Source organism: Fulmarus glacialis, unplaced genomic scaffold (assembly GCF_000690835.1).
Source record: "Fulmarus glacialis isolate BGI_N327 unplaced genomic scaffold, ASM69083v1 scaffold1102, whole genome shotgun sequence".
NCBI classification, from domain to species: domain Eukaryota; kingdom Metazoa; phylum Chordata; class Aves; order Procellariiformes; family Procellariidae; genus Fulmarus; species Fulmarus glacialis.
Window position 1 is genome coordinate 77011 of NW_009198203.1, and position 14508 is coordinate 91518.

At 36.7% G+C, this 14508-nt stretch overlaps 1 protein-coding gene across 1 annotated transcript in view; it reads right to left on the bottom strand.

The window, feature by feature from the left end:
- The window catches only part of LOC104072384 (usherin-like), a gene marked incomplete at its 5' end in the record, with an annotated part of 182513 nt that overhangs the window by 47916 nt on the left and 120089 nt on the right, over window positions 1–14508 (bottom strand). The window contains 3 exon segments of the mRNA XM_009572809.1: window positions 5926–6280; window positions 12158–12320; window positions 12960–13118. Of these exon segments, the coding sequence (XP_009571104.1) occupies window positions 5926–6280; window positions 12158–12320; window positions 12960–13118 (677 nt within the window).

The following is a 14508-nucleotide window of genomic DNA, read 5'->3' on the forward strand; positions in this document are numbered from 1 at the left end:
ATAAATAGAAGAGCTGAAGCCTCTCTCTTTCTCTCTCACCGTTCTCATCCAGTTCTATTACCACAGTACTTCAAAATCATCAAAGTTGTGCAACAATCCATTTCATCCTTTCTGCTCTAATTAGGCAATTCTACATGTCTGTCTTGATAGGTGGGGCTTACTGAAGCACTTAATCAGTTTCTGGAGGGGCTTCGTAGTGCCAATCCAAATGCTTATTTAAACAGAGCTGTAGTGCCAAATCCAGCATATTCCGCAGCAGCATGGAAACAACAGAATCCGTGAGACACAGATTGCCTCACACACTTTTTTTTTTTTAGCAGCCTTCAATGTGAAGGAGCACTTGTCCTGTATTCATCCTGTGTAAACTTAACAGGTCTAGAGATTAAAACACGGGAAGCATTTTACATTATTTCCTGGCAAATAAAACAATTACAGCAATTCCAGTACAAGCCCTTCCTGAAACTGTGCTAACGAGGCTTTGAATCTTAAAAACTGCATTTAAATCAAATGATTCATTTGCAAACCCATCACATACAGCACACACATAGTAGGTGTGGGTCATTTCATTGGAATTAGAAAGCAAATGTCTCTATACATGAGAGGTCACCAGTTGTTGTAAGTTAAAATCTTTTCACTGTTAGGCATAATTAAAATACTCTAACAGTGGTTTCAGTAATTTAAACATTGCAGTATTGTTGTAATATTTTTCTAGGCTTCAAGAGTTCACAATTGTTTGGTCCAATCAAATCTGGGAACACTGGAGAAGTTATCACCCATCAAGGTAATTACTTTCAAGTTGAAATAATTACTCCATCAATGTTAATGGTCTTTCAACTTCAATAAAGCACTCACCTGCCGATAATCACAGCTAACCTCTTGCTCTCATGCAATTCCCTCTCTATTTAGCAGGTTATATTACAGCCGTTAGAGTGGTCACTTGTCCTGAACAGCTGCTGAATTTCACTTTGATCAGCTGTGAACCATAAAAAAAATTAGTCATCTGTGTATGATTTCCCCCTAACCCATAAGCCCTTGCAGAGTAAGGATATGATCTTTTGGCTATATTAGGGCACTGCTGAGCAGCCATCTTGTTTCTGGTTGTGGCTACTTTCCACTCACTAACAGCAGCACAGTAGCCTAATTAACTTTTGCCCTCCACTGCCGTTTACACCTTTCATTCTTTGCTAAGTAGCACATCTTCTGAATTTATGGCATGTGTAGGGATTCCTCCATTTACTCTCATCTTGTTTTCTTAGAGTGCAGTCCATTTCCCAGGCACCTGAAATATGCATGTATAAAAAAGTTTCATCGGTCCCTCTCTTTGGCATATTTTTTCTTATTCTTGTGGCTATGATCTTCATTCCTTCTTCTATAAGGAAGTTGTCATGTACAGTCCTGCATACTGCATTACTGAATAATGTTATGTACGAGGAAGTTAATAACTATGTGGTATCTCATCTCTAATGCTGCCAAATGTTCACTGGTCTATTTGAGGAAACAGAAATGAAGGATCACACAAGGATGTATTAAGTATTTCTGAATGTGATGAAAATAGAAGGGAACTAACTCTGGATGCAAGATTCCAGATATCTGGAAAATCCTGCATAGGAGGTGCATGTATATGGCAGTACTGGCCACTTAAGATTATTTCTGATATAATATATTTTATATGGAGTTTGTCAGCAAGTAGACTTTATTTATTATTTTTACTCTGGTTATACATTCGATATACAAATTACTGTCTGGTTATAACAACATAATCATGCAAGCCAAAGCCTCATCCTCCTACCAAAGTCTCTATTATTATTGCTACTCTGCAGTACGTCTACAGATCTCCCTACCACAGATGAAGCATCTGCCAAGAGGAGCTTGGCCAGTGTCGTTATATACCATCTACCCAAATAATGTAAGGTAAGCCAACATATGTCCTCAACTGTTAGCATAGCTGCCTCCAAACCAAAGGCTTTGCTGGTGCAGTGATATCAGCTAAGAGACATGTTAATTTTTTACACCCCAAGCTGACATAGCTATGCCAAAAAAGCCTTGTAGGATAAATTTGGCCTGAGAGCCTCATACTGCAAAACACATTGTGAGTAGACCTGTGCTTCTAGGTAGGCACAGGTGTAGGATTTCCCAGGAATAAGACCTATAATGCTTACACCTATCTCTTGCATCCTGTAACAAGCACATTGTACTTTAATTACACTCTGCTGAGGCGGATTTGACACACTGAGGCCTTGATTCTACATAATAATAATGGGGAGGTTACTGCCCATAGCAGGCAGAGTTTTTCTTTATAACCCTCATCTCTGGATGCTTTTCCTTCTCCAAACACATTCTAAGAGCTACGTATTCTTACATTTTTTACTCACCTTCTTGGCTTTGAATTCTCCTGCTCATGATAAACAACCAAATACTTGATATAATTGTCATGGCAGAAACAGCATTACACACCCACAAAACATCTACCAAGGAAAAGTCCAAACTTACCCACAGTTTTACCTCACAGCAACATTTGGAATACAACAGTTAAAGAGCTGTGATGCCTTGATGCCTTTTGGCAGGTACTGGCTTTATAATGAAATCAGCTCTGGGTCCTATGTTCACAAGTTTAAGCCCTAAGTTCACAAGAGTGAGAAGCTTGCTTTGACAATCTAGTCACTTTATGCAGATTTCTGTAAATGTGAACTTACTGTCAATCCATTCCTCTATAAACACATCTGTCTCATGTTAATACTGTCAATAGGACACTAAATATCATTCTTGCTTTAGAAGGTTAAAATGAACTGGGAAGACATTGTGGGAGACACTTGTACTGCTGTAACCAGTCTTGACTTGACTTCGCTCTGCAAATAAACCAGAATGTCAGTTTAACTTGCTGTCACCTAACATCTGTCACTATACTCCTGGCCAAACAAGCTAGGGAAATGGGTGACACTGCTCTTTAACTGCAGAGCAGCTTTAACAAGCTCATGTGTACTTCACTTGCTTCTAATGGTGCAGGAAGATCCTCCTTTCATCTGAGTGGCAGCAGCTTTTGTTCTCAGAACTGAGTTCTCGTTTTTATCTCCATAGGCAGCGTAAAATTTCAAGGGGTCAGCGATAACCTTAACCTACATGACAGCCATACCTTTGACACATTAATTCAAATACAGATTAATGCACCTTAACTGGGGAGTGAATAGCTGCATTTTGGGAAGGTGGAGTAGATAAGTCTGTCAAATGTTTTGAAAACCCAGAAGATGCTTCTCATCTGGCTCTGGAAATGGACAGAAGCGAAGCTGTCAAATTAGAACAGTCTGCAGGGATATTAGCGAGAGCTTAATTTGTATCCTGCAGTGTCACAAGGATTGTATTTCTACTTTAGGTTTTGGTCAAGCTTTATGTCCCATGGCAGGCAACCAGGGTGCAACTGACAAGAGCAAGGGTTGTATTGGCTACCGTTATTCTAGCACTGCTTTTTTTCTGGAACAATCTAATGGGATAAGAATGGAGTATAACAGATTAAATAAAGGACCGAACTCATTGCTTGCTTAATACTTTAAGTCCTGCTTGTAACATGGAAGCTTGTGTGAGAGAATGACTAATGGCATATCCCACGAGGGAGCTCCAATAGAGATGCTTTAGGAGATTAAATGATTTAGCCTAGTACCCCTGAAAGCTGTATTTTAAAGGGGCAGAAGTTTAATCATTGGAATGCTAGTTCCTTCAATAAAATTACATTTTAATTAAAGTGTCTCATTCACAAAGCTACAGGTAAGGGTATATCAGCAATTTCATGATAAAATTCTATTTTTAAGGGGTTATAACTTTGAAAGTTGGTGTTCAGGTTTTTTCCTGCTGGGATAATTGACCTGACCTCCTGAAGATCTCTTTGATAACGGCACTCTGTGCACTTTATGTTAATAACTTTGATTCAAAGCTTTAGCTGTTCTGCTATACTCAAAAGAGGTAGGATTCAGATCTCAGCTCCTTGGTATAAATCAGCAACAACTCTATTGAGTTAATGTAGTTGCAACAGTTTAAAGTGAGTGCAACTGATGGAAGAACTGTGCAGAAAGATTTCTTCCCAAAGGGTAGTATAATATTTAAAAATAAAAACAGGTAGCAAAAATAATAATCGATAAATGTTCACGACAAAGGACAGTAGAAAAAACATGCAAGTCAGCTTCACCGCAACACTAGTAAAACAGCTATACATATGCTGCCAGAATGTAATTTTGATTCAGGATAGTGTTTGGGGAAAATAAAGGATTTTGGAGCCAGGAAAATACTAATTCAGGAAATAATAGCTTGTTAATTTAAAAGGCTTTTAAGTGATGCTGTTAAAGAAACACACTGTGGCAACATTATTTAAAAGGCCATTTTGGTAGGTTTTATTACCCACAATACAACCATCCTGGACATTTTCTGTTGTTGTTGGCATGCTTAGAAGACATTGCAATGCATGACCGGCCAGGTCAATTCCGATTCTCAGCAACACATTGCATGCTGCTGAAGCAGAGTATTAGGAGAAGCCTTGTCATTTCGCTGGTTTTGAAATCTTAGGTGTCCCATCATAACTATGATTGTGATTTTTTTTTTTTTTAAAACAAGTTAAGGGAGCTAAGTACCAAAATCCTATTGAAGTTCAATAACTTTAAAATCCCAATCTACTTTTTAAAACCTAACATACTGTACAATGCGAATGCAACTATTTCAGAAGCCAAAAGTATATATTCCTATCATTCAGTTCAGGACCTGTTTTCTTTTTCAGAAAAAGATGTATTACAAACTTAATCCATTTAGGCTTTCAGGAAACTAGACACAAAACTGCTTTGGAACCATATGATCACAAGAGTATGTAAGATTACTGAGCTGGAAAATTCACCCACCTTGTCATGTCAAGATTTGTCTAAGGGAGTTTACTTAACGGTTATTACTGGGTATTCCAGAGAAAGCTCTTTAGGATCCTACCTGAATGTGAAACAGATACTTTATAATTGGGATAATTAAGAATTTAGGGGATTTCTGGTGTTATTCAATATAAACATGTCCTATGAATATCACTTAGGGAAAATTCTAGGTTTATGAAATTGAGGTGGCACTGATGAGGAAACCCAACTTTATTACAACCTCCTTAAACATTCTCTAAAACTTATTTTCAGGAGCCAGCCAAGTACAGCAGCTATCCTAATATACAGCAGTTCAGTTCAACTATCTATAAGCTGTCTTTCTATAGAAAGACTAGAATGTAATATATAGGTGGGAGGAGCAGTGGTAACTGCATAAACCATAAACACTTCTGTCACTGATTTACATAACATTATTAGTCAGTTCACAAAACAACCTGCCTTTTCCTGAGTGTAACCCTCCACATACTGAATAGAAATGTAATATTTACAGACATTCATATTTGGAAAGTCCCTTGAAGGGAAAGGCATGTTGGCAGTGCAAAGTAACATTCTAATATAAGTACATGTAATGAAAGTAAAAGTAGATCTGTTTTTAGTACTGATGAATTATGAGGGGAACATGCAAATGTGTGGCATATATGAACTATGTAATTACTAATTAATTCATTCACTTTGTGATTCTCACTGAATCACAAAACCAGAATTATATACAAGGAGGACTGATTTTGTTGTTCTCTGTGCAGATCCTGTGAAACTATTTCAACAGTCAGACAAAAAGCTCAGGACAGTATTTTTAGAGTGAGGCTGACAAAGTTAGATGCATGTGCTTAATTCCTCCAGACATGACCCATCTATGCTTCCAAGTAATCTACTTGCCTTTACCAGGAATTAGATATTAATGTGAAATGTTTAAAATTTAAACCAACAAATCTACTGGCAATTGGAAACCCCACTTTTCCAATCAGTGTTAAATGAGAGATCAAAGCAGAGTAAAAACAACTTAAAACTGGTTTTGTGGTCCAGTTCTTACCATTACAGTTAGTGCTGTAACAGCTGGGATGCTAAATGTTGGATCGCTGCGTTTTTCTTGATAGACTACTCGATACAGAGATATAACACCATTGGGAGAGACAGGCTGGGTCCAGTTCAATTGCACTGAGTATGCACTTGTTGCTTGTGCCCAAGGGGCTCCCATGCCCCATGGGGAAGCCTCCAGAGTTTGTGTTGAAGCCCACAGGCTGTCCACTGACCCCACAGCATTTTGAGCTCTGACACGATATTCGTAGAGAGTGAAAGGCTGTAGAGCATCAGACGCATCAATAAATTCCAAAGCTCCTTCAGCCCAGATGAACAAAAGCAGCTCTTCTTGACTGCCCACAGGACGTCTGAAATTAAATCAAAGGCAACATGTTTAAAATTGAAAATAACTTTAACAGTCCCATGGTAGTAGATCCTGAAGTTCTAAATTCAACCTGTACCTCAGAAAAGTACAGAACCTATTTCTATACATTATACACACACAAGGAACTGTCTATCTATCTTTGCATCTTAAAAACATTTCCCTGAACTTGTGTTAGGTGCCGAGTAGTGAAGAAGAGATTTTTGAGGCAATCATTTAATTATTCTCCTTTATCTAGAAGAATACTACAAAACATGTCAAACAAGTGTGCTGTCACAGTCCGTAGTAGCGGAGTAGCAACACAACAGCGTATTGTCTTTTTAGGATAGAACACATCAGATATCAGACTTTCAGAATTTAGAATGTGAAATTTTAAATCTATATGTAGTTGCTAAGTAATGACTTGAATTGCAATATGGGTGCAAGTTTTCAACATTTCTGAAAATCAAACTATTTATGGACGTACTCACCTCAGGATCCCTCATTTATGGAAAACATATGACCAATTTACTTGAGAAAAATGTTACCTAGTGAACAAGGGATAAAGATTCTATTATGCCCTCAAAACCAAAGCCATGCACTTTTAAATTATGGTTTGCTCACAATAAATATCCTATTTGTTCTTGCAAATGGAATAAGTAATCCCGTGTGCATAAACGTAGCAGAATTTGCAGCTCCACCACAAAAACTCATTAAAATATCACAAGTAGTGCTTTCTTTAATAAACTACATATTTTTTCCAATGTTGTTTTTGTTTAAAAATGCAAGCTTAAGATATATGAAGACAATTCACTGTATAGGCTTTTGGCACAATGAGTTTTTATTTTTGTACCTATGTATATATATCTGTATGTACACACACACACATATATATACACGTATATATGTACATATAGCATTCCTACTACAGATCTGCTTGTGTTGGACCTGGTGATATTATGAGTATCAGAAGAGACAACAGATGATCCTCAGCCCCTTTCTAATCTGGTCCCTTCTAGTATATAAGGCAAGCACTCATCTTCAAAACAGAGTTATCAAATAAATTCTTTCACTTGGCATAAAAATGTTTGTGTGAAATTAAGTTGGTTACATTTAAACACTGTGATAAATCACGATGACGGTTGTGCTGTACTGCACATGAATTTAAGTATTTCCCCTACTCTTCACAGGAGCCTTGGCCTTTGCAGAATGTAAAAGCACTTTCACCCTCCATGCCAACAACAAAAACCAAATTACATTATCTGCCACTTTTATTGCAAGTAGGGCAAATTTGCGGAAGTAAAATTGGTTTGTCTGACTACTGGGTGTCATCATCACTACATGCACACAGAAGCTGAAGAACATTTCTTTGGCAAGAGAAAATCTGTATTTCACAAATTCTGTCAGATTTTATTTTGTTAGATCAACCCCAGGAATTACTTTAAAAATACAAAATGCAACAATTTTTTAAAACTGATAATCTTAACTGCTTGTAATAATATATACCCAGGTATTTACATGCAAATATGAAGAATATAATGAATACATGTATGTACACAGCTGTTTATTTATCCTTTGTGTAGATGCATATATAAGGCATGCATGAATACATTATTTTCTTAGATGAAGCTAAAGAATTTTTGCTAAACTCTAGGATACGCAGGCTATATGGACACTGTTTAGTTTAAAAGGGTTAAAGCGTGATTTTAAAAAAATAAGAGTTTTAAGGTACAATGTCTCTAGTGTAGTGCAATAGGCAAATTATAAGATGTGCTGATACTGAGAACTGGTTGGCAGAACTGGGTGAAGAATGGCAGGTAGAACAAGTAGGAAAGATTCCCTAGCAATTCTTTCTCTTGCAACAAAATGTCTGGAAGAGTCAGGGTACAAAATTTCCCATTGACCCCAAAATTTCATCAGCTATTTTTAATACACTTCCCCATGCTCTATTGTAATGGCAAATTAAGCCTTATGCAGAACTCTCCCCTAGATGCTGTTTACTGACTTAAAGTCACATAATTCTGAAAGGTGAATCACTGCTATGTCTTTCTCCTGCATCTAAAAATACAGTCTTTTCCCTGTGTCCTCAAAAACATGCCTACAAAAATCTCTGTAGATAAGTGAAAAGAGAGTATATTTTAGTGCAATAAAGTCACATTTAATAAGTCTTGTCTGACCAAGCAGTATGGCATTTAAATGAATAAACAAATTTATGTTTTATAAATTTTTGAAACTCTGTGATAAACAGTTTTTTTCACACTGAAAGATCAAATATGCCACCAACTGTAAGCTCACCCACAAGCAAAGCTGTACAATATAGTCTGGTTAAGTATTTATACCTTATTACTGCTGAATATTTAATGAATGAAACTTATGGTTAGGTAAATGGTTCCATCTGTAGTGCTAAAAACCAGAATATCTTCATGTATGAATAAACTTTGAACAGAAGTGGTTGAACAGTCTGTAATCATTTCAATCGTCTTAAGATTTAAGATTCAACTGCTCATTTAACTGGAAGTGTTTCTTATGTACAATGAGCTGCAAAGGAGAATAACATTTCCAAGAGCTGGAAGTTGTCTCTTAATCTGCATAGTCTGATTTGCTGCTTACATTCATTCTAAAGATGCTCAGATACAGTCACTTTTATAAGGGCAAATTCTCCCTGCCCTACTGCCAATCTGAGCCAGATGACATAGAGAAGAGAATATAATCTTCTTTGTGACAGATAACTATAGAGCTGTATGCAGAGGACTGCAGCAACACTAACTGCAACACGCACCCCTCAGCTTTCTTATGTGGAAGGAGACTCAGTGAGTCCCTGAGGTCTTGCAGGTCAACCCAGAATTATTCTTCACACGTTTACCTTTCACCATGCAACAAAAGCACATGTTTTAGCAGTGCCTGCTGTTTTCCTTAACAGAGTGGTAGTGAGTTATTTCTAGAAACACTGAGAAGTTCTGGGGTAAAATTAAAACAATTGAGGAAACACACTGTCAAATGTGGGGGAATAATGCAATATCAACAAAGCTCCCCCTCTACAGTTTCACATCCAATTAAACAAAGCAGCCTCACTTACCATTTGGATTCAACAAATCTATACTAATGTAGTTTGTATATTTTTCTTTTCTTTTTTTTTTTTTTACAAGTTTTGATGTCAAAAAGTGAACAAAAGGAATTTGAGATTATTGCATGCAATATGCTAGTTTAGATTAGGTATTATATCAATTACAGGTATAAATAAAACCTTTCAGGAGTTCTTCTACTCAATGACATATCCATCCATAACGATTCTTATATTAAACCATCTACTAATATATGTGCCTTGGAAGCTGTCTCTGGTGCAGTTCATGGTTAAGGGTATAAGGGTAAGCAACGAATTAATCATAAAGTATCAGTCTAGAAGCCTCTACACCGCAAGTCACAACAGTCAACAGCCACTGAGACATGTCCTCTGTCTTAAATTCCCTCCTGATTCTTCTGCCTACATTTTCACCATCAGGATTTCTCAGCTAATGAGAGCTATATTACAATTTCACATATACATCTAAATAATATAATCTTACTGAACACAACATAGACACTTTGACAGAAATTCAGACACTTCCTTAAGCAAGATATGAACCAAAATACTTATAATTTTACAGGCCATATTTCTTTAAGAGTAATTTCGTGCATCCTACACAGTGCATGCTGGTGGTCAACAGAGAGCAGTTCCATTAGCTGATGTGACCTATATCTTATTAAAATACAGCAAGAAATACATCACCTATTTCCATAATATTATTTTTCCAGACTAGCAATTTCTGTGGTTGTCACAGGGATGTTATGTAATGATGAATGGGAAGAGAAGTAGATTGGGTGATTGTCTCATGAACCAGATCTTTTCTCATTCACAGTCTCTTCTAAGTTGTGGTCCCTGCTAGAAAAGTTTAAAAGCCTCAGATCTGTGTTTAAAACCACTATGTGAATCAAAAATAAAATGTCACCATCTCTTTTATCATAAATTAACATTTTAATTTTTTTGTTTCTAACAAAATGGCGCAAACTTGCAAGTGCTTTTATGATTCTAGAGGAAAGCACGAGTCCTGCCATTTTAATGCAAAGACCTGCACACACACTAGCTCCCCAAGCATTCCAGGTTTTGAGTTAAATGAATTTATTGTGGTGGTGATGCAGTAAGGAAGAGGCACATGATGAAGAAGAAATTACATGCCATAACCTCCCATAGAAATACTGCAGTCTTGCTGCTATAACAATGTAAGGCTATGTGTGGCTACAAAATGAAAAAGAACTATGTGCTTACATCCCATTTCTGATTTTTTGCAGCTATCTGAGAAAGATTTGATATTGTTGTTGTCTAAGCACATTTAAACTTCAGCTGAAATAACTGCCAAGTGATTCATGCCTATGTAGGTGAATATAACGATTGTATCTGGAGCCCCAGTGCGCCATTTTCATTTCACTTTAAATAAAAAACAAAATGTATCTATGTCAGTCAGTGCCCTTCTGCTGTACTCAGAGGTATCAAACAGGCTACAATTATGATTGTGAAGTGATTGTGTCACATTGGAGGAAGGTTTATTGCTTTTGAGTCTGCTAGGCAGTAACACATTCTGTTTCATATTACTCTTTATATCATTGTTTGGCTGTGACTAGAATAATCAAATGCCATCAAATGCTGTCAAATTCAATTTACAGTATTTTTCACTGAAGCAGGCTTTCTGCATTATATTTCCTGTTTTCCCTTTCTATGGCTGCCATGGAATAGCAGCGGTAATCATCAGCTTTATTTACAAAACCAACAGAGTGAAGACATGTCTTGGGCTACAACATACACTTTATTCCTCTTTATACAGGGGAGGGACTTGGGGTTTTTGAACAGACAATTAAAAAAAAGTAAACAAAAGGATATTTCAAGAGAGCAGGAATTTTTAGAGACTACTAATGTGTTTAAGGCAAAAGTGAATTTATATTAATTATCACTCCTGACTCCAAAATGTAATTCGATTCCCTGTCTTCTAAGTCACAGCTCTAATATAATAAAATGTCCCAAACTCTTTGTGGGAGGCTAGGTTCAGCCCAGCATGTGTTTGCCACGCATATTTAGAGTTGGGAAAACCAGGAACTTCAGAGTTTAAATTCCTCTCCAATACATGGCTTGAGTTTTATATTCTCTGACTTTCTGAAGCTATTCAAGAAGGACCTTTCAGCGAGCTTTTAAAAAAGGGTCAATGGGTACAGCAGACATCAGTGCTCTGCTACTTTGATACTTCCCTAAACACAGCTATCTATACAGAAAAATCCTCACGCACAGCTTATGAAGCTCCTCATAGGGAGTGAGGATGTGTCAGTCAACCACCTAGACAGGGCACCTGAATACAAACACCAAGGAACATAAATAGATGCACTTTAATCACACTCCAGATTACTTACTTAGAAACAGGAACATAATTTATCTTGGAAAATTGATCTGTGTTAGGAACCTAGATACCTTTTTACGTTTTTAAAAATCTCAGGAATGGTGAATTACTCCTGTTTCCTCTCCAAAATTCTCAGTTGTCTATCAGAGAGGATTGAAGAATGTACCTCGTGGTCTGGGTAAACACAGTGAGAGTATCTATCTTACAATTTTTGTCTGTCCCTTTGAATTTTTAAAAATATATTTTCACCTGGTTTTGTCATTTGTAGATCAGGAAGATGATTCTTGTCTCAGCTCTTATTCTCAACTTGTCCATCCATAGATCAGCATCTTACCTTAGCATTTGAAAGGTAATATATATTTTATCATATACTTCTGCACTTTTTTTCACCTCCCAGCATATCAAGGAATAAAGAAATGGACAGTTCAATTAGACTAAGAATCTGAGGTGATAAAAGCATTTACCTGTGAATGAAGTAGTTAGTAATGATGCCATTTGGTTTCTTAGGTGGTGCCCATTTCACTTCTATGAGTGCAGATCCCATTGCTTTAACGACAGGTGGGCTCAATTCTCTAGGAGGTGCTTCAGCAGTTCTTGAATATGTTTGACCACCCACTCCACACCCACCTACAAAATCAGTAGTTTAGTTAGTAATGAGAGCTTCTACCTCAACAAAAAAATACAGCAAAAGCAAATGAATGTCAAGTAAACAAGCTCCTGATGAAATGGTGCCTCATTTCACCTCATTTCATTATTAAATACTCATTTAAATTACCGCAACTCCACTGAAGAATTACTCCTGATTTTCACCAGTGCAGGTGAGTGGAGAATTGTTTCCAGAGTGTCATTTTAGAAAGACTTATTTCAATCGGATTTTGAAAATTTCCATAAAAGTCAAGGAATTTTGTAATATTTGGGCTCTTCTCCCCTGTCTTTATGATTACCACTTCTTGTGGGTGAACAGTTACAGAACTGACTTTGTTCTGTCTGCACATTTTCAAAAATTGTTAAGCTATTTGTGAAGAGCTTTGAATAAAATGGCACATATTACCTAAACCACATTTTTTAAATCTCCATTTAAAATATTCATGATATAACATGGAGAAATATTTAATGCTTCATTCAGTGCTAGGCTTTCTTTTTACTAGGTAAACATTTGACTCCAATGTAGAAATAAGATTTTATCTGTTTTGCTGAGTTGAATCTATCTGGAAAAATCTCCATTCCCTTCCAGTCACAGAGGTTAGTCTTTTAAAATCATCTTACCATTCTGGCATGCTTGTATTCTTATCTCATACAGGGTGTAAGGATCTAGGCCATCAACAAAAGCAAAATGTGCGTGTCTTACTGGCTTCACCAATAGAGTGGGACTGCTCGCATTTAGTAAGATGTTGTATTCCAAAGGCACATTGACAGTGAATATCCCTGTTGTGAAACAGAGAAGAACCAGTGATTATCTGAAATACTAACAACAGTGCAGGAAAACTTCAAAGAGGCATTCATCATATGCAATTTTAAATGTAAGCCCCCTCCGGAGGTTTTACCTACTGCCTCTTTTGGAAACTACAACCATTTAAATATAAACTGAAACAAATCCATCTGCAGATCACAACTGGAAGACAGACATTACAGTTCTTAGTTAAAAATCAAAATTCAATTCAGTCAATGTCTGTGTTGCAATTGCTACTTCTGGGAAGAGTGACCTTATGACTGGGAACCAGGCAGCTTTTATTTCTTTATTTTAGAGGAGCAACAGCTACTAAGGACTGCTGTTTGAATATAGAGTCATATGATCAAAAAAGTGAATTGCCACCATTCAGCAAATTATCCCTTTTTAGCCCAGCAGCAGTAGCTGAGTGTAGGTTCTTAGCCTGCTTTACCAGTAAAGTACAATATAGTAGCTTGAACCAGGAAACATACAATTTCAACTGATATAAAACTAAACTGTTTAGTTTTTGTTGAAGAAAAAACCCCTCAATTTTTACTATTTTGTTTTAATTCAAACATTTTCCCCATCTATTCCTCTTCCCATGCTGTCAACTCCTAATTTTCCACTTCTGATGTCCTTTGGAAGATCAGAAAAATACCAAGTTTTTGCAATTCTCAGAAGAAAAAGAAGACATAAAAATCCCAAAGAAATAAGATGCTGTTGCCTTACTAGATGCTAGACAAAGGAAATGCCATTACATGAAAAAGCTGAAAAAATAGCCCTGAAGTGGAGGCATGACTTCAATCTTATTCAACTGCTCAGCTTACAGGAAGAAAAAAGATACTGATATTAGTCGTTGGAAGAGATGAAGGGAGAAGACGACAGAAAGTGCAAAAATCCCACTGTAAAATTTTCCTTTCTCAGTGTACAAATTTCAAGGAAAACACCAAGATCTAATCATTAAGAATGGAATAATAGAAACACAACTTTTAAAGTCATGCAGGAAGTTACAGAGTAAACCTCTGAGAAGTGATCTTAAAGTGATCTGCAACACAGAAAATTATTTTTTTGTCTGTGGTATATGGAAGATGAAATGCTCTGGTAGAGTGCACTTGAGTGTACATTGTATAATTATACCAGTAATTAAAGATATATTATTACAGCTGAACTACCTTTTTCTTTTTTTTTTTTTTTCCCCTCCCTGTAATTGGAGTGCCTGTAGAGGACACAACAGAAGATCCAAAAGTGAGCACTTGAAATGGTAGACAGTACATCAAATAGAAGCCTTTTTTTAATCTTGCAGTTGAGGTCCCCTTCTTCTCCAGTCCTGACAACAGACCAGATATTTCAGCCAGAAAACCCCGCTATCTTATGAAAGTGACACAT